Consider the following 20352-nt stretch of genomic DNA (forward strand, 5'->3'; position numbering starts at 1 on the left):
CTTAGTTTTTCTCATAAACTTTTTTATCTTCTGTGGTGCATTCAAGGACTGTTGAACATTTGTAGCTGAATGTCTAAATAACACTATGTGTTACTGTGTTTCTATAAGGCATGTAAAAACATCACATGCCTGAACAACAGAACGAGAGGATGCTGGTACATCTACTTATTGTATTTACCCAAACCATGGCCTTTTAATAAACCTAACCGAGTAGTGGTTCAGCCTAAACCTTACCAAGTGAGAGCCAGAGAGCCCTGACATACCCGCCATTCTAGATACATGCATGCCCAAGTTCCACAGCTGCTGTTTAAGGCTCAAGTTTACATATTATAATAATATCAGCCTATCCTAACCTGAGACTGTATAATAAGATGGCCGACATGACAGCTCCCTTAAAGAGAAGCCAAACCCTCTCTGTCGCCCCCTGCTGACTGGCTGCAGTATAGCTCATAAAGCCCGCCTCCTCCATGTTAACAGATGGGACATGAGTCAAACTATAAAATCAAAATACACGTCAAATACATTTTTCTCCAACATGGTTTCTGTCATTATAGTTAGTTCTTATCATGCTGATTTACGTCCAAGTGTTCATTTTCCTCACAAGTTTACTTTTAATTAGTTATTTGATGCTGTAAAAAGGGGGTGTGGCCTCAAAAGGGGGTGTGGCCTCATGACTGACAGCTTGATTGACAGCTCTGTTGACAAATGGGGCTCTTGCAGCGTTCTTTTGCTGAGTAGCAGAGTAGAGGAGGAACGGCGAGAGGAGACGTAACTAACACTGACACAAGAAGCTGTTCTGCTGCAGACTGAGCCCACCTGAGGGCTCCAACACGCCAAGGACACAAGGTAAAGGTGAGTGTCGGGTAGAGGAAGGGGTGGGACGTCAACACTGCGGCTCCACCAGCTGATCTATCCTGCACACACTCTGGATACAGATTCGCTCCCTAAATATAAATATAAACATGTCGGCCATATTTATTTCAGGACGTCTGAAAAAAGGATGAACTGATGACCTTTGTGTCGTTGTTGTCGGAGAGTCTTTTAGTTCAAGACAACGACAGCTTCAGTAACCAGATTCACACTAACTGAGCTAACATCTAAAACATCTAAATGTTCAGGTTTATCTGGAGTTTAAATGTGATTAAATCTTCTCCCGTTTCCACCCGGAGGTTCAGATCTGCAGACTCGCTCCTGCTCTGAGTCCTCGAAGCTGTTTGTCTCATCAGAGGTTTTCATGAGTCGTGATGCAGTAAAATGTAAAACGTGTTGATGCCTGAAGCTGAAAGTGGGTCAGAGACTGAAACCTGCTGAGTCACCGCTTCACACTCACAGCTCTGACTCTGTTCCATCGTCCTAACCTCTGTGTGAACATCCTGAGCTTTAAATGTTGCCGTCTGCCACAGCTTCACATTCTCACATCTACTGCTAACATGCTGAATATTTGCATGCTACACTAACAGGTTAAAAACATGTTAGCTTGAATCTCAGTCACTATTTGGTTCTGCGCAATAACACTTGGCAAACGTCTGAATATCTCGCAATGAATAAGAATGATTATTAAATGTAAACAAGCCTCGCAATCTCACTCAGCATGCAAAGATTTGAACTACTGGATGGAGCCCTCGGTATAATGGCCGTGCTGATCAGATGAAGCCCAATCAGCTATCAGCCCTCAGATTAATTGGTGAAATAAAAAGTGTTGGGGATTTATTCTGGATTCAGGAGGGGCATGATGCAAACACAAGCATCATGTAAAGACACAGAAAGTAGGGTCAGAGACGCTTGCTTTCTAACCTTGAGTTCACGTCAGCGACTGGTTCACGTCCACCGTCTGCGTCATGAACGTAATTGTTGACATACTTGTCTCTGCACTACGCGTGTTACTGGAGGATACCTCTGGAGGGCGCACCAGAGAGCACAGGCTGCATGCAACTACCGTGTGTGCAGGATATAAACAACAGACACGGGGACACACTTGAGGAGGTTACTGTTATGTTCATTCTGAATTCTCAGAGGCCAGGTGACTGATGACCGGTGGACTGAACACACCGTCCCCGCTCCGTCTCTCCAGCATGTTCCTCCGTGCACGGACGTAACGCTCCCGGACTTGTTCCATTTAGTTTTGCAGGTTTCCACGTCGACTTCTAAAACAGAACTTATCTGTCTGCAGCTGTTTGACAGGCGTGTTTGTCTCTGTGCAGCGGCAGCGACACATCGTACAGATGTTTATGCAGACTTGGTCTATCAGCTTGTCTTCTGAACTTTCTGCCCTTGTTGTCCCTGCTGCTGTGTTGACCCTGTCACATCCCCTCTGCCTCTACGCTGCCCCTACTGCTCATGTGCAGACTGCATCTTGCAACCTCGTAGTGTTCATTTTTGAGGACGTGCACAGCCGACGCTCTGAACAGACTGACATGGTCGGGTTTCATGCTCATTAACTAGACAGTGCTCTACGTTCAGACCAAACTCCACACGCTTTCCTCTCTTTTTTCACAACCTACTTTTTTCAAATACTAAAGGTCGGGCTTCAAAGCTGTTCAATTGATAAACACATAAATAAATAGATAAATAAATAAACATTCAATCAATCAAACTGATCAGCAAACATCATCGTACGTTCTTCCAACATGGCCGCCTGCCACTTTGACCTGTTGGTTTAATTTTCACTTCACTTTCTGGAAATCACAAGACGTGTGTGTGTGTGTGTGTGTGTGTGTGTGTGTGTGTGTGTGTGTGCGTGTGTGTTGGAGGGTTTTTTTTATCTCGGCTCACACAGATGTGACTACACCCATCATGTCGGGAACAACTGCTGTCATTGGCCGATGATGACGACATCACAGCGTCATTGGAGCGACTCTAAGATGTTTGAAGTTGTGATTGACAGGAGGATGTTTCCTTACATGTTCCTTTATTTTTTACTTTCCTGATCTCCTCCTTTTCTTCCCTACCTCCTTACTCCTTGTTTTCTGTCCTACATCTTTCCTTCCTTCCCTACATCCTTATTTACTTTCCTATACACCTACACCACTTCCTCCTGTCTTTGGCTTCCTCCTTCTCCTTACCTCCTCCTCTCCTTTCCTTCCATGCCAAACACTTGCTTCACCTTTTTTCCCTACACCCTTACACCCTTAGAAGTGAGTATGGAAAGAAGGAGGGTGTAGGGAAGGAAATAAGGGAAGAAAGGAAGGGACTATGGAAAGAAGGATGAAGCAGCGAAGGAGTAGTAGGAGGTAAGTAAGGAAAGAAGGAAGTATGGAGGAAGAAGGGGTGGAAATAAGTGAGTATGGAAGAAGGAGGATGTAGGGAAGGAAAGAAGAAAGTTTCCTTCCATACATACATCCTCATTTACTTTCCTTTCCACTTAACCACTTGATACCTCCTCCTGTCTTTGGTTTCCTCCTTTTCCTTATCTCCTCCTTGCCTTTCCTTTCTTGCCAAACAGTAACTTCCTTTCCTTGCTCCTCCTTTTCTCCCCTCCCTTCTTACTTCTTTTTATCCAACATCCTCCATTCCTTTCATACATCCTCCTTCCTTGCTTTCATCCTAGTCTTACATATCTCCTCCTTTACTGCCCTACATTCCTACCTCCTTCTATCCTGTCAAAAGCCTCCTTCCTCCTCATATTCCCTACCTTCTTTTTTCCTTTTTAGCATCCTCATCCCTTTCCATACTCCCTCATTTCCTTCCTTACCTTCTTGTTTTCTTCCATACCTCTTTGCCCCTTGTTTTCTTTTCTATATCCTTTGTTTCATCTCGTCCTTTCCTGGCAAACGCCTTCCTTCCTTCTATACTCCCTAATTTCTTCCAAACCTCCTTATATCCTTCCTTACATCCTAAATTACTTTCCTATCCACATTCCAGGTGCACCACTTTTAGTGTTTTTCCTTTCCTTACTCCCTCTTCCTGTCACATACTTTCCTTGCCTCAATCCCGTTCATACACAGCTCCTCTTTTCCTCCCAAATGTCTTTGTTTCAGCTGGACTCTTTTCTTTTCCTTTCCTACCCCCTCCTATCCTTGTCTTCCTTCCTTTCTCCTTCTTCCTTTTCTTACATCCCTTCTCCTTTCTCCCCTTTACTTTTCTCCTTCATCGTTTCCTTCCTGACGCCTCACTTCCTTCCACACTCACTCATATTTTTCAGACCTGCTTCTTTCCTTCTCTACATCCTCATCTCCTCTCCTTACTGCGTTACTCATTCGCAATCTTATCTTTCGTCTCCTTTCCTTTCAAACGCCTTTCTTACCTCAATCATTTCCTTGCCTTAATTTAATGGACGCTCATAACTGTTAACTCAAGTACTCTATACATTGCTGGTTTACTGTGGTGCTGTAGCCATGGCAACAGTAACCAACAGGTGATGTCTGTACGTAATCAGCTGATCAGCTAGGTCAATACTTTTTCACACAAGCTGTTTTTTATGTCAGTACGCCTACAAGCTGCCCTTCAAAATAAAAGTCCTTCCTTACTTCCTTCTTTCCTTCCTTACCCTGATCTCTTCTTTCCTTACCACTTTCCTTCCTTCTTTACCTCACTCTTTCCTTGCTCACCTCTCTCTTTCCTTCCTTACCTATTTCTTTTCCTCCTTCTCTTCCTTCCCTTCTTCCTTCTTTCCTTACTCATCTTTTTCTTTTACTTTTCTTACTTCCTTATCAATATTGTTTTCTTATTTTCCGTACCTCTATGTTTTCCTTCCTTGTGTCCTTTCTTCACTCTCTTTCCTTACCTCTTTCGTTTATGTCTGACCCGTCTTTTCCTCTTTACCTCTATCTATTCCTTCCTTACTTCCTTCTGTCCTTACTTACTTCTGTCTTTTCCATCTTATCTCCTTATTTCCTTCCTTACTTCATTCTGTCCTTCCTCACATCTTTGTTTCCTTCCTCTCTTTGCAAATCCTTTCTCCATCCCAAGCTCCTGCTTCCTTTTATCTTGTCCTTTCCTTCCTCTACACGTCCTCTTTCTCCTTCTTGTATTTCTAAGCTCGTTTCTTCTCCTTACTTTCCCTGCTTTCCTTCACTAGCCTCTTCCTTCCTAACATCCTTGTTTTATAAAGATTTGATGATTCTTTACTTCATGAAAAGCACTTTGTGTTTCCTTTATGCATGGATTTTGCTTTAGAAATATTGTATGGTAATTAATATTAATGTTTTGAATGATATAAATACCCTCCTTGTAGCTCACTTTCTTGCTTCCTCCCAGAGTTTCATTATAACCGATCACAGGACGGAGCAGTGTGTCAGAAACACACCTGATTAGATGCAGTCGGTCATATTACTGATGTAAGGATGCGTTTCACCCACACAGAGCTGCATGTTTAGATGTATGCGTGTAGGGTCCAGCTCTGATATAAGAGGAAGGTGTTGTTCTGATTAAAGCTCGTCCATCTGTCGTATCAGCAAACAACTCTACTTAAAATTCCTGCAGTGAAGAATCAGCCTGAACGCCTGCAGCCAAAACAACACTGAGCGACAGTTTAACCCCCTCCACCCCCAACAACACACAGCAGCTCCACCGCTGGCTGTGCCCATGGCCTCATTCCTGCAGCTTCAACACGCCCCCCTCTAGACCCCTCTCGTCCCCCCTCGGCCCCCTGCTGCTCTCAGAGATAAGAGCCGAGGCCTCCGTCTGCTGCAGAGACGCACTGGATCCAAACCAACAGCAGTTATTAAAGGAACATTTACACAAGTTTATCACACGGGCCTGACTCAGGCTCAGGTCCAGCTGCAGACTCTGGTCTCCTAAAGCAGAGGGTGCAGAGCGAGGGATCATAGGGAAGGGAAGAAGGGAGTATGTCAGAGGGATGGGGAAAGGAAGGGAAAGAAACAAGGGAGTGGAAGAAGGAGGGGGTAAGAAGATAGATGTACTTTATTGATGCCAAAACTGGGAATTTGGGGAAAGGAAGGAAAGGAAGAAAGGAAAGAAAGACAGAAAATTAGAAAGGAGGCGGCAAGTGTACAGAAAAGGATTATGGGAATGTGGAGTATTGAATATGTAAGTATAGAAGAAGAAGGGGAAAGGGAAGGAAAGATTTGAGTCCGAAAGAAGGAAGGGGTAGACGAAAGAGAGAAGGGACGAAGGGATAATGGAGAGACGGAGAAGGAAGGGAAGGAAATATATGAAGGAAAGAAGGCAGTATGGAGGAAGAACAGGAAGAAAATAAGGGAAGGAAGGGACCAATAAAAGAAGGATCACCTATGGAAGGAAAGTAAGAAAGGAAAGAAAGAAAGGATAACAGAAAGAAGGAGGAAGTAAGGAAGGAAAGAAGAAATTATGGAAGAAGAAGGGGGTAGGGAAGGTAAAAAATGAGTATGGAAGAAGGAGGGATTAGGGAAGGAAAGAAGGGACTATGAAAAGAACGAGGGGGTAGTGAAGGTAAGAAGGGACTATGATAGGAAGGAGGGGAAGAGAAGGAAAGAAGGGAGTATGGAGAAAGAAGTGGGTAGGGAAGGAAAGAAGGGACGATAGAAAGAGGGACGAGGGAGAAAAGGAAAGAAAGGATAAAGAAAAGAGGAAAGAGATAAGGAAGTAAAGAAATTATGGAATTCTAGAGGAGGAAGGGAAGTAAAGAAGAGATGGCAAGAAGGAGGCGGGACGGGAGGGAAAAAGGAATCATTGCAAAAGGGAGGAGGAAAGAAAGGAAAGTAGGGGAGGAAGGAAGGGATTGATGAAAGGGAAAGGGTAGAGTAGGAATGATGAGAAGTATGGGAGGGAGTATGGAAAGGAAAGAAGGGAAAAAAGAAGGGGGTATGAAAGGACAGAGAAGGTAGGGAAGGAGAGAAGGCAAGGACAGAATGGAGATAGGAGAAGAAGGAAGAGGAGGTAGGGAAGGAAAGAAGGACTCAGAGAGTTCAGAAGGAAACAATAACATAGGGAAGGAGATAAGGACACAGGCAAAGAAGGAGGTTAGAAAATAATGAGCAAGGGAAAGGAATGACACTTTAGGGAAGAAGAAGTTCAGGAGTCAAGCTTGAAAATGAAAGAAAGAGAAAGAGAATGAAAGAATGAGGACAGCAGGGAAAGAGTGTGAGAAAGGAAAGAAGGATGCATTAGCCATCACACTGGTCTGAAGCCTGGGAGCCTCGACCCCTAAAAACAACTCTGTTATGCAACTTACAAATATAATAACCACAATGCACCTTAAAGTTCAATGTTTGAGTTCTATTTGTGCAGCAGTAGAGTCTCAGAGGAGTAAAGTTTCTATTGTATAACATGAGTGAAGATGACTCATGAGTCCAGAAATAGAGAAGAGTGCCCACGCAGCGCTGAGACGTTCAGGGAACGCACGAGTACATGATGCTACCGATACAAACAGTGAACCCTTAAGTGCTCCAAACTGGGATTTAGACCCTCAAAAAATCGGATTACCAGGAAAGCAAATGGTCACTGCTCTTAACAACAACAAAACTCGAGCCATAGTTCAGTGAAGGCCTCGACACCTGCTTAGTTAAAGGTCCAGGCAGTGATACAGACCAAAGCACCTTGGTACCTGTAGTACAGTACTAGAGTCAATGTACTTGGTAATACCGCTGCAGAGCATGAAACATCCCCTAATGTGTCTGTCTTTGGGGAAAAGTCCTCTGTGTGAAGAGAATAAAATGCTGCACATACTGTACACACACACACACACACACACACACACACACACTGCAGGCTCTTTCTAGCTCCCACAGGACTGTCAACCCATTATTCACAGCTACAGTAGGTTCAATAGGACAGAGAGTCATCAGTTAGTCTGCCTGTTACACTTTACATTATGTGCTGTTTTTGTCAAAGTCTCACTTCTCAGAGTGATGTAACCTTTGACCTCTGACCTCAAATATGCAGGATGAGAGAAATGCCTAAAACGGCTCGAAAGCATCTTAACTTTAATTCTCCATCTGAAATCCAATCCTTTCTATACATGAACGTGCTTTCTCTCCTTTCAAACGACACTCAGGATTTACACTAGAGACTGTATATATAACATGGACGTAGCCACCTTCATGTCACTCAGCTTAAAGGCATGATTTTAGGATTTTAGCAATTCAGCCGTAGCCATCTTGGTTATTGGAAGCCAGAAGCGACTATATTTGGATGAGAGAGCTGATCTGGAGACCGCATAGTTAGCGAGGTGCATAAGTCTGTAATTCACTCTAGCTGTGATGTTAATTGGGATGCTAATTTTGGCTAGCAAGAACAGGATTTAAAATAAGTGAGAAGTAGGCTTATTTTCTCATAGACTTCTCTACAATCTGACCAATTTTAGCAACCATTAGAGTCTCCCCCTGTTGGCCATTAGTGAGAATGCAAGTTTAAGGCAGTTCTCATTTGCTTCACTTTCCAGAGCCAAATGCTATCGCCACTTTTTGCATACAGCCTGTAATTTAGCTACAACCAACGCTAACAGCTTGGTCTGTATTTATCCACAGCATTGCTACAAGCTAATGCTAACAAGTTCATAATAACGACACTAACATAAACTAAAATGTTTAACAGGCATAATGTTTGCCATGTTTAACATAATCTTATAGCATTTTAGAAAGCTAACATGTTAGCTAAAAAGCACTTAGCTCGAAGTATAGCCAAGGCTAATGGGAATGATAATAGATCTGCTGGAATTTGGTTAGAAACCAAAGTTTGGGACTTAAAAATGTTGACCTTATAATACATGTCTGAATCATGTTCAATCACAATCCATCTGGTGAAATATTGGAGTCTGGACCGCTGCTACCTGCTGGCTACTAGCTGCTAGCATGGCTAAAGAATCTTGTTGACCCTGACAACAACTTAAAAAACGTAACTTTTACGTATAATTTTTGACTGTAAAAATGTAACAGGATGTTACTGTTAAAGAGCAGCTAAACCGCATTAAAATATATTATTAATAAATAAATATTATTATTATTAAGTATTAATAGCATTTATCTCGACATCCCTCTAATCAAGTCACATGTCAGCACAGATAGATAGATAGATAGATAGATAGAATGAATGTCCAGTGAACTCAGCCTACTGGAACATTGTAGAGATATTACGGGAGTGTGATGGGGAGGATTTCAGAGTGGAGGCCGGCCGGCAGATGTTGGGGGTGGGGGGGGTGGTGTTACATAAAACCATCCTCTCCTTCTTAATCCATCCTCCATCCTGCATCCCTCCTCTCCTCCGCGGCGTGCTCACTTTCAGCAGCCTCTTACATAACTTCAGACATAGCATCTGAATCACATCTTAGCCTGATGATTACACACTTAAAGACGTGTGTTTTAAAGGTGGCATGTAAAGAGAGAGACGCCTACAGGAAGGAGGAGGGACGTGGGAGCTTCTCTGCCCCGCTGCGAGGCACCGCAGCCCGGAGTTTCAAATCGCCGGCTCCCCCGGACAAGGTCGACCACATCCGGGGAGAGAGCCGTGCCGAAGTCCCGCTAATAACACCGGCATTTTATTCCTAGGCTACAATATCTTATATACAATGTACATCTATTTTTTAATGCATTTGTCCTTTGCAGTTTTGCCGGACATCAGAATATCGAATATGCACGTCTTCAGTTTTCATATAATTAGTGTATTTTATCAATTATTTAACACACATGTAGCCTGTGAAAGTACAGGCTGATCTGGACATGCAGGCTGTAATATTCCTCTAAAATTTAACGCACTTCTGTAAATGTGTCAGAGGATTATTAAAGGTGATATCAGCGCTCACACATCATATTATATGTTAAAAATGTTATTGATAAATACCCGCAGGAGGAGAACAGAAGGCGGATCTTACCTGTTTGTTGTCACCGGTGTTTGTCAGAAACATCCAGCAGCTCCGTCATCAACTGTTCCTCACTGCGCTCAACCCCAAATATAGTCCCACTGTGTGTGCGCGCGCGCGTGTGTGATAGCAGCAGTGTGCCTCTCTCTCTTTCTCTCTATCTCACTTTGCTGTTGCTGTTTCAGCCCGTTACCTGTCTATGTCGCTCTACCTCTCTCTCTCTCTCTCTCTCTCTCTCTCTCTCTCTCTGGACCAGTCCATTTGCAGCAGTGGGGGGGTTAAACATGACAGTGCAACATGTGACAGTGACACTGTGTGTGTATGTGTGTGTGTGTGTGTGTTAATCCTTTCTAATACCACTTGAGAAATTATAATAACAATACTGTATATTCTCATAAATACTAACTACTTAGTGTTTGACCTTGAAGAGTCTGACCAATATCTCTGATATATTGTTGTTTTTCTGTATATTATGTTCTTTGCATTTTATTGTGTCTTCCTAACTGTAGTGTGGTTTTATGCCGAATGCTGTGTATCTTAAAGCTACAAACTCTGTGCAGCTAATCAGTTTCATTTTCTGTTTTGGAACGTTAACTTGCATTTTAAATTCAGTCCAATTACAGAAACATACACCTTAAATGTATTGTCTCTAAGCTCACTTTGGGGCCCCGGGGCCAGAGCCTCTACTTCCTGTTAAAAAGTCAAAGAAATTAACACACAGATTACAGCCGATTACACCTTTAAAAATCTTTGAAATAATTGTATTGTTTTTATTTTAGTATTTCCTGATCAAATGACATTCAACTACACAATTTTAAATTGTAAATCATATACTTCTATAAAACTGCTAATTATAAAAATAGTAAATCAAACTCAAGGCCCTATTGTCAGTGTTAAAGGAAGCATTCAGATCTTTCACTTCAGAGGATTATAGCGAGGCATAAGAAGAAAATAAAGGACCATTGTTTAAAATGTTACATTTAGTAGTAAGTAGAAACTGAAATGTCGACAGGAGAGTTGAACTTACTGAATTAGTCCCTGGCATAAAACATTTTTCATTCTTTGAAAATGCAACATAAAAAAAACCTTCCTCCACACGTTTGTGTTTCCTGATACGAAGCTGCAACACTCTTACATAGTGTGTTAAAAAACTGTGGTTAGTAAAATCCTTCTGCACTCAGGTATTATCTCAGCACTGATCATAATACATTTGAATTACTTTCCCTCACCTCTGCTTCCTGTGGTGGAGCTGTAGATGATGCGTCCTCTGCATGTCCGCGCCCTGAGCGTCACAGAGAAGTAAGACCTCCGTCTTTGTTTTAAATAAAGGAGGTTCATTCATGTGTCTGAACTTCTGGCCTTAATTTGACAGGAGAGCAGCTGCATTCAGAGCAGCAGGTCAGAGAGGAAACTCCATTCAGCAGCACTCGACGGTAATCAGGACAAACACACTGCTGGAGGCGGTTCTACTTAAACCCTGTTTCCCCAGGGACCAGGAACCTTTGGAGGAACTAAGTATGTTTCCAACGCAGGGACAAGGACCTACATTAAGCTCTAGGGACATTTTTCTACTCTCCAAAAAGTCCATGTACCGAGGAAGTACTTCCCAAAAGCACAGGACCTTTGGGGGCGGGGCTCACAGTGCAGATAAGTTCCGTACGTGCAGGATTTTAATGAAGCCACCATTTTTAAATCTCTTAAGCCACAAACCAGTACGTTTCTTTTACAGCGTTGACTTCAGCAGCCTGACTCGAATCATCTTCATCCTTACTGTTGCCGACATGTCGTCTGAATAATGGAAATGGCTCGATGGAAACGCGGACAACAAATGGCTGAAGGAACCTTTAAGCTCTTTGTTCCTGGGCCCAAAATTTCAGGGTACTTTGTTTGGATTCGTAACTTTAGAGGGACTTCAAATTGTGATCTGTAGCCCTGCTTGGGTCTCTGAGAGGCCTCCACAGTCAGAGTACACTGTGCTGAGTCCATAGACTGCATATCAGAAGTGGAGACAGCCTACTGGTCTGTAAAGTGACGCTAGCACTGAAGTGCCTTAAACCTGTGTTCTTTCTAATGTCCAGCAGGGGGCGTCTCCACTGGTTACAAACAGAAGTCTGAATGTACAGAAGTCGATGAGAAAATGGTTCTCCTTCTCTCTCGATTTATTCCCTCAGTAAACATTTTCCTAAAGAGTTTATGGTCTCAATCTTTTTCAAGTCTTCTTCAGCACAGCAGGATGTTCATTTAGTCACTGATGCTCCCGTTTAGAGTCACAGAGACCAGAAAGCAGGAGCGGGGCAACCTGTGATCGACAAGTCGCGACATCTGTGACCTGCTTTGCTTTGTTTAGCCTTTGGCTGCAGTTAAAGACACTCTGAGGATTATACTGTTAATTCTTTTGTATTTAAATTGTGTATAAAGCCTGTTTTTAAAGCTGAAATCAAATGATAACATAATTACTTTGAATCACAGGCGCACTATGCTACTATCCTCTCATGCTCCACCTTTACTTCCAAATATGGTCACTTCAGGCTCCAAAACAATCAAGTGAACTCCAGGCCTCGAAATGGTACTCTACAAAACAATGGGTGAGGTTACGGCAGCTACGTCCACTTTTTTATTTACAGTCATGGTAGAGAGCCAAAAATTCATCACATTTAAATCTGTGTCGAAGTTAAATCCTTTCGAAATCCTTTCCCCTAGAAGATAAACGGTTTTATGATTGAAGAGCAGATGTTTCATTTCTTAAAGTTAGTTTGTGTTATTCCTTTTTCTAAATAATAATAATAATAATAATAATAATATTTGGTGTGAATATTCTTTCCTGAAACTTCATGTAATCTACCATAAAAAAATCAGAACAGACTTTATGGTTTGTTTCTCGGCCTTCAGGGTCTCAGGGACTCAGGTGATGACCCTGATGGCGGTCTGAGCAGCCCGCCTGATGTCCTGGTCCTCCTCTGCAGCCTCGCTCCTCCTCACCAGCAGGGGGAGCTGCTCCAGCAGGAGGCGGCGGCCGTCTGGAGCTTCGGCCAGCGCGGTTAGAGCTCGCAGGGAGTACATGATGAGGGCTTTTGTTCTTCTCCTCCTCTCCTCATCCTTCTCTTCCTCCTCCTCTTTCTTCTTGGACACAATGTCGAGGAGGACGGGGACGACGTTCAGATCCAGACACTGCTGCTTACCTGCAGGAGAAGATTCAGTCATCCTCTGCAAAAAACCTGACAGGTTTTCTCTGATTCTTGTAAAACTCTGGTGAGATTTGATCAGAATGAAAAGTCAACAAATGTGTTAAAAAATAGCTGCTTCTTGGCATCAATATACAACCCTGCTTCATTTCACCGCCTCGCTATTTGCGTCAAAAAGAAATAGGAGGAAAAACTGATGGACATCCTCCAGCCTTGAGAATCAATAACTTCCTGTCAGTCCTCCAGCTGCTCGACTCTCAGCTCCACAGATGCTGCTGTCAGGTGTGTGTTTGTACCTGTGGTGATGATGGCAGTGTACATGATGACTCCTGCAGCGTTTCTCTGAACCTCCACGTCTTTGTCCTGCAGCAGCTCCACCAGGACAGGAAGTACCGCCTCCTCACACACCTGCTGCTTCCCGTCCTCACACACACTGAAAACAGCCGTCAGAACAACAACAGGATGTTTCAGACGTGTGAAAGCTTTTGTTTCAGGATGCACAATATTGCATTAAACGTTTTGATTATTACATTTTGACAACTTTGAATGTGATTTTACATCAGTTTGTTATGCAGACAGATAGTGGAAAAACATCAGTACTATATTTACACAATTAATATTAATATTACACAAGATATATAATTATAAAACAGAGTGTGGTGTCTGACCTGAGCGCCATCATGGCCGCCGCTGCCTCCCTGCGGATGTTCAGGGAGCGGTGGGAGAGTTTGTGTCCCAGCAAAGAGACACCGTCAGAGGCCAGAGCCGGCAGGGGGTCCAGCCTGGAGCAGGAGCTGAGGGTGGAGAGGAGCAGCACCTGCACCTCTTCATCTTCCTCCTCCTGCTCCTCTTCCTGCTGTCTGAGCTTCAGCATCAGTTTAGGAACCAGAGTCAGGAGAGCGTGAGCACCTGCAGTATGACACACAGTGATGTAATCCCAGATAAGCAAAGTGTTTATGAATAAGTCTGTTTTAAACATCCATCACAGTTAACAGACTCACTTCCTGTCTGACCTCTGACCTGTGTGTTACATGTAAGCAGAGTTTGTTGTTATCATTTTAGGTTCCTCACTGTCAGGCGGACCTCAGATACATAAGTTCAAACAAGAGAAACTGCTTTGTTTCTAATCTGTTCTGGCTTTGTGTTTCTTTTTTCCTTTAACCTCTAACATGCAGTCGACTACAGTATATGGATGAATACTTTGATTTAAATTCTGATTCAGTGAATCAAATACAAATTCTGTGATTTTCAAACCCAGGCCTTCTTTAACGCTGCCTCATCTGTGGCTCTCCAACCCTGACATAGAGCTGATTAATAATAAAGAGTCTGTATGAAAGGTGATGAGTTAACCTGCAGGCAGCAGAGTGAGCCGATTCAGCACGCCGTGAAGGTTTCTCCTGCAGGAGGACGAGGAGTCATCCAGCAGCTCAGACAGAGGGGGGAGGAGGGAGGAGGAGAGGAGGGCCTGTCTGCAGGAGGAGACACAGAAACAACAGACAAATAATATAAATGTTGTGTCACTTATTTTTAAAGGAAAAGATTCACTGTAACAGAACTTTTGCTTCTGCTCCAGGTTCACCTGCTGTGTGACAACGCCACCTGCTGGTCACATTACACAGTACAGCAAGAACTAACAGCTGATCACATTCAACAAACATTTAAAAAAAATATGACTATACAGCATTCTATATTTGTTGTTGTTGTTATTTCATATTTTGCAAAATCAAATGTGTTATAATCCAAATGAGTTATTTTCCATCTGTGTTTGAATGTTTGCTGTATGAAGCACTTTGGTATGAATGTTGCTCCAGTGTTGTCCAAAAATGATTAAAAAACTCATCTATACCTGCACTCTTTACCATGAAAACACAAACTGCTGTTGATTTTGACTCAAGCCCACATATTCTGTCCTGCTGCTACAGATACTCTCAGGAGAACCAAATGTAGATTTAATCTGCTGCTGCAAATATCCCAAATGGCACTATACTCTTCTGTTTGTTTAATAAAAACTACACTGAGCTGCTGCTTTAGTGTGTCTGTATACCTGCCGATGTTGTGGCCGGTCAGCACATGAAGCAGCTTGCAGGTCTTTGTTCTGACCAATGGATCTTCATCCTCCAACAAAACCTTCAACTGCTCCAAAAAACCTGCAAAAGAAGATGAAGAAGATCAGCACTCGGTACGACATGTAAATATTCATCCATACCTTTATATATGATGCGTTATGTCCAATAAAGTTGGGATATGTGGATTTTTCACATAAATATTGGGAAAACCTTTTGTAAAATTCTCTGTTCTACTGAAAAACAACATGTTTTACCTAAGTTAAAGTACTATGATAAAAATACTCCATTGTCATTAAAGGTTCTGCAGCTTAATTAGAGTAGTCTATCACAGTAAAAACGAAACTATTAACCCTTAATGTAATTAAAGTTGCACAGTAAAAGAACACAAGGAAATATCTCAGTAAAAAGACCCAAGTATAGGCCTACTCAGATTCCTAAATGTAGAGACAAAAGTATTCTCCGCTATATGTAGCCTAGTTAAAGTAGGCTACATATACAAGCAAAATATCACAGTACAAAAGCACAAAACCTATATTCCTAAAGGTAAATATCACACAAGTATTCCCAGCTCACTGTTATACTATTACAGCAGTATTGTCATTACAATGCTGATAAAGTATTACAGTAAAAACTACAAAACTCACCCCCATTGACGGTCTGGTAGAGACGCTCCGGGTCGTGCATCAGGTCGCAGAGTGAGGTCAAAGCCCGCTGTCTGCTGCTCACCTCCGGCTGCTGCAGCTCCTCGAACAGCCGCGGCACCGCCCGCTGCCCGAAGGCCACCGGGGCCCGGCTCCGGTCCATCGACAAGGCGGCCATCCGGGATGTTTAAACACTATGAGGCCAGGTTGATCTAAACCAATGACTGTATAAACCGGGTTAAATCGACAGAATGCCGTTGCCTAGTAACCGCATTCACACAGCGGAAGTAAAACGTCATGTCCGGGCTGGCTCCCGATCAAAATGTAACCGAAGAAAAAATATGTTAATATGTAAATTATTTTTATATTATGTTTAGTTATCAGCCCTCATGTATTGTGTTATGTACTTGTTTGTGCTTGACGTAGTATGTAGATTTTTTTTGTTTAAATAAAGTTTCAGAAAAAAAAGAACATGTAACTAAAGGACCTGGGACCTGTTTTTCAAAGGTAATCTGATCGGATTAAAGATATCGGATAGGATCAAATCATGAAGACGGTTTTTTTATGGCAGACTCATAGACCATTGTCAAAAAACCAGATGTAGTAACTAATGTACGTACACCAAGTTTTTGGCTTAAACACACAATAACAGAATAGTCAGTTGTTACATTAGCGTTTGTCTATGGCAGTTTATGATGGACTTAACCAGCTGTTAAACTTAGCCTTTCTACAAACATGCTGTCAGGGCTATATAAAGAGTCTGTTTAACTCTATTTGATGTTCTCTATCGGATAATACTTACATACTGAAGTAATCCAGTATTTTTACAGTGTAAAGTTAGTAGCTTTACTGAAATTAAGAACCTGAGTACTGAGTACTTCCTCTACCAACAGCACCATGTAAAGAATGAGGTTTCTTTTAAACAAAAGAAGGAAGTTAGGCAATCACAAACAGGCCGACAGGTTAGCATGTAGTCACGTTCAAGCCATGGCAAAGTTAGACGATAAAACAGAACAGCTCTGATAAAGTTGAACTGAGATCACTAACCAAACTGACATTCATCAAATGTTAAAATAAAGTAACATTTACTTAAATTAACTCCAAAATGCTCCTGACAACATGTTTGTTAAATTGCTTTTTCGAGGACGGTTAATTTGTTCAAACAAAACCAACAGAAAGGTGAGAAAGTGAACTATTTATTTATCTCGCTTAAAGAGACACAATGAAGTAAGCTTTGAATCAATATTAAATAACAGAAATCAGTTTCTTTCTCTGCTTCTGCTCGAGTTTTTGGAAACTACATGATGAGCTGTGAGGAGGCTTCAACGGTCTCAGGTCAGCCAAATGTCCAGTGAGGTCAAAATATATGAAGAGTTAAAGGGGGAACAGATGTTTCACTTCTGGAAGCCGACAGCTGAATCCTTTTCTGAGGTCACAATGGCAACAAACCCTTTAAAAACAAAAACAACACAAAAACCTGCTCCTGTGTAAGCTCAGGGTTTGACTCAGGCTGACACCCACAGTGACCTAGAATTAAAAATGAATTTAAAAAAGAAAAATAGGTGATTTTTGTCTATTTCTTCTTCTTCTTGCTCTTCTTTCCTCCCTCTCCCTGCTGAGAGCTGGTGTCTCCTCCTCCGCTCTTCTGGGTCCGGGTCTTTAGTTTAGGGATCATCTCTGCTACGTAGAACATCACGTCTTTACCTGAGGTAATCACAAAAATTCAAAAAGAAAATTAAAATCTAATTATGTGAATCTAAGTATCAGAGTGGACTCTCTATCAGCAGATACCGTGTAGGACTGGGGTCAGAAAAACCTGCTGAAAACATCCCTGGTTCTGCACAATATCTGGACGTTAACCTCATGTTGAGGGCAGATAAACCCTTCTAATAATCTATTTGACTGTTCTTAACAAATACGGTCAGTACATGAATTCTAACATCAAAGAACGCTTTGTTGTCATTTCCTCACACAGAGCAGAGTGTGTGTGTGTCGGACTTACGGGAGGTGAATTTATCCTGACAGAGGACGCCGTCCGCCTGCTTCACCTGGACTCTGACTCGACCTCTGAACTGGACGTCCCTGTTCCACTCCCTGGGGTGCATCTTGTTCTGTAATACACACACATTTATGCTATCATATAATCTGTTTTTATCCAAGGAGGAAGTGTGTGATTTTTGTTGTGTTTACCTCTACGTAGACATTGAGACCAGCAGCCGTCAGAACGTCTCTGATCTCAGCGCATGATGGATTCTCCACAGCCTGAACACATATTGTATTTATAACATGTTACACCAAAGTTCACACATTGTGTCTTTCATCTAATTTAATCACAATATAGGGTCCTTAAAGATGCCAAACTGTCCCTGTTAACAATGAGCTTTTAAGGTGGAAAAAATTAGGCCACAAACTGCTGGTGAAACATTATGAAAGTAAAAAGGGAAACCTTCTCTGCGGGAATCCTTCTTCCTTCAGCCAGAGTCTTCTTACTGTTGATGTAGACCGGATACACGCAGATGAACCTGAAACACAAGCACACACACGACTGAGTCACTGCAGTGCTCACACTTGAGAGTGAACATTATGATCAAATATGTAATGTACCGAACTATTTTTCAGCATGATGTCTTGTGCATCTTAAAAACAATCAAAACAAAACACAACATGCTTCTAAACAGAATTTCTGGACGTTTGATGAATTGTACTACAGAACATTAATAGATGTAAAGTAAACATTTTGTATATTGTGTGCACAAGAATAAAAAGTATCATCTTCAGGGACATGATCAGAACTATGAGTCTAAATCAAATTAAATGTTTAGTCAATTCAAAGTAAGAAAATAGTTTGCAGTTAAGCAACTAAACGTTTTCTATTTATCACCTTTTAAACTTATTAAATGTTTAACATTGTATCTACAAACTATATGTTCTTTTGTGCATAATGCTGCTTTACTTCTCTAAGTGTTTCCTCCTGATCAGCTGCTTATGTTTTTTTTTTCTTCCGGTTTGTAATTCAACATGTTATATTACTAATTAAATATCTGCTGTGATTGTTTGTTGCTTTATTTGATCACACTAGGGTGTTATTTTCTGCCCAGAATCCATGACTGAATGGGAGACACAACACTGGTCTGAATGAATGGCCGACTGTGTCTTACTACCAAAGGGCCAATCCTATGCTAAACCCCTGAGAGGTAAACCTAACATACACCTCATGTAATACAATTTTTACAACGTAATGTTACATATGAATTATCCATTATCTACTTCAGCTATAATACATTATTGGCAATATCAGTATTTTACTCGTAAAAACCTAGGTTAAAGGACCTTTTATACACGTCATGCTAAAGGGCTAAATTTACGCCACTGTCGTGCAAATAGAACCACAGGCCAAACTGAGTGGAAAAACTTCACGACTTTAACATTTGCAACAGTTTCACAAATTTCGAAAACATAACCTAATATCCCAGTCATCAGATACCGTGTTTTTAATGTGTAATATTTGTAAACAGGATTACAGCATTTAACTCTGATTCTTGAAAGCAAATCTCCCTACAACCCCTCTTTTCTCAAATGTTAACGATAGACCGTCGAGGTTGGTCGTAAATCGTGTTGACCAAGAAGTCGTTTTCTGTTGGATTAACAGCATAAAACGGTGTTAAATATATGCCGAATTGGAGAGTGGTCTGTCAATGTCAACAATTTTACAACAGTCAAAATGAATAGCCAACTTGCGTTTGCAAACACCCACGTTATCCTTCATTTTACAAATCTTCTAAAGGAGTTTTATAATGGCTGGGCACCGTAAGCTCATGCTTAGCTATGCTAACAGGCTAGCTTTAACAGGAACTCACCTCTCTTTATCAGCGGGGTTTTCAGTTAGATGGGCCATAACTTTTTAGTTGGTTTGTCGTCTGTAGCAGACAATCGACTTTCGTCGCTAGATACAGCGACTAAAGACAAGGTTTGATTAGTGCCGTAAAACAGGCTGATCCACATGCACAGCGACTGTTGACAACCAGTAGGTGCGCTTGATTGAATGTCCTACTTGTGCCGCCGGTGTTACTGTATATCCCCGATTAGGTGAGAGAGGGAAGAAACGGTTCCAAACCAAAAATAATAAGATACTATTTCTAATTCTGTTTTCTAAAATGATTTCTTGATTTCTAGAGGGGCCAGTGCTGCTAAACCTTAAATGGTTAAAAATGAATAATAATAATAATAAAAATAACTGTATCTGTCAAATATGATTCAGAAACATCTGACTTTTGTAATAACATTTAAAGCCAGTCTTTTGGGGACTTTTGTTTTAAAAATTCTACGCTATTCAGAGTTGTTTAATGATTTATTAACCATTATATTTTTGTTGCACAACTAGTAGCCTGTACTTATTTTGGACATATCCCACTCATTGGTAATGAATATGACAAATATTTCAATGCATTATATGTGAAGAATCTTAAATATGTATTTGTTGCAATAAATAAAAAGGTACTTGATTATCAATATACATACATAAAAAAGTTATTGAAGGTTTTGTACTAAACATAATGTAAGATTATTGTTCTTTAGTATGGGTCAAAATATTTTTCTTTTGAAATATTCATATCTTACAGATTTATACGATAAGTGGCTCTGAATAAAGAGCCGTTTGGAAGATAGAGACCATTGCTGAGAGGTACCAAATGATCTGGCTCACTGGATAGAGCACTGATGTATTTTTCTAG

General features: G+C 41.5%; 3 protein-coding genes across 3 annotated transcripts in view; all 3 read right to left on the reverse strand.

The window, feature by feature from the left end:
- The window catches only part of LOC138609960 (dematin-like), a 34569-nt gene extending 24744 nt beyond the window's left edge, over positions 1-9825 (reverse strand). Inside the window, exon 1 of the mRNA XM_069682644.1 lies at positions 9746-9825. The gene's annotated coding sequence lies outside the window, so the exon portion shown is untranslated. The remainder of the gene's footprint in view (positions 1-9745) is intronic.
- Positions 9826-12527: 2702 nt separating this feature from the next.
- On the reverse strand, positions 12528-15800 carry rsph14 (radial spoke head 14 homolog). The gene is made up of 6 exons (XM_069683798.1): positions 15626-15800; positions 14960-15062; positions 14266-14384; positions 13584-13824; positions 13212-13348; positions 12528-12912 (listed from the first exon to the last, which is right to left on the reverse strand). The coding sequence occupies exons 1-6, from the start codon at positions 15798-15800 to the stop codon at positions 12635-12637; spliced, it is 1053 nt and encodes a 350-aa protein (XP_069539899.1). The 3' UTR covers positions 12528-12634.
- Positions 15801-16802: 1002 nt separating this feature from the next.
- srp19 (signal recognition particle 19) lies at positions 16803-19645 on the reverse strand. The gene is made up of 5 exons (XM_069683280.1): positions 19480-19645; positions 18069-18144; positions 17813-17884; positions 17625-17733; positions 16803-17326 (listed from the first exon to the last, which is right to left on the reverse strand). Exons 1-5 carry the CDS (start codon positions 19515-19517, stop codon positions 17196-17198), a joined length of 426 nt encoding a protein of 141 aa, XP_069539381.1. The 5' UTR covers positions 19518-19645; the 3' UTR covers positions 16803-17195.
- Between the last annotated feature and the right edge of the window lie 707 nt (positions 19646-20352).

This window comes from Semicossyphus pulcher, unplaced genomic scaffold (assembly GCF_022749685.1).
Source record: "Semicossyphus pulcher isolate SPU_LCO1_2020_fin unplaced genomic scaffold, fSemPul1.0.p SCAF_6, whole genome shotgun sequence".
Classification (NCBI taxonomy): Eukaryota; Metazoa; Chordata; class Actinopteri; order Labriformes; family Labridae; genus Semicossyphus; species Semicossyphus pulcher.

Excerpts from the sequence above, each read along its gene's own strand:
- rsph14 (XM_069683798.1), bottom strand. The coding sequence starts at position 15,800 with ATGGCCGCCTTGTCGATGGACCGGAGCCGGGCCCCGGTGGCCTTCGGG. Across the intron at positions 13,349-13,583 it reads GCGGCCATGATGGCGCTCAG|TGTGTGTGAGGACGGGAAGC; the intron begins GTCAGACACCAC and ends GGCTGTTTTCAG. Across the intron at positions 12,913-13,211 it reads CACTGCCATCATCACCACAG|GTAAGCAGCAGTGTCTGGAT; the intron begins GTACAAACACAC and ends CTTCTCCTGCAG.
- srp19 (XM_069683280.1), bottom strand. The coding sequence starts at position 19,517 with ATGGCCCATCTAACTGAAAACCCCGCTGATAAAGAGAG. Across the intron at positions 18,145-19,479 it reads AACCCCGCTGATAAAGAGAG|GTTCATCTGCGTGTATCCGG; the intron begins GTGAGTTCCTGT and ends CTTGTGTTTCAG. Across the intron at positions 17,327-17,624 it reads TCAGGATAAATTCACCTCCC|GTAAAGACGTGATGTTCTAC; the intron begins GTAAGTCCGACA and ends TGATTACCTCAG.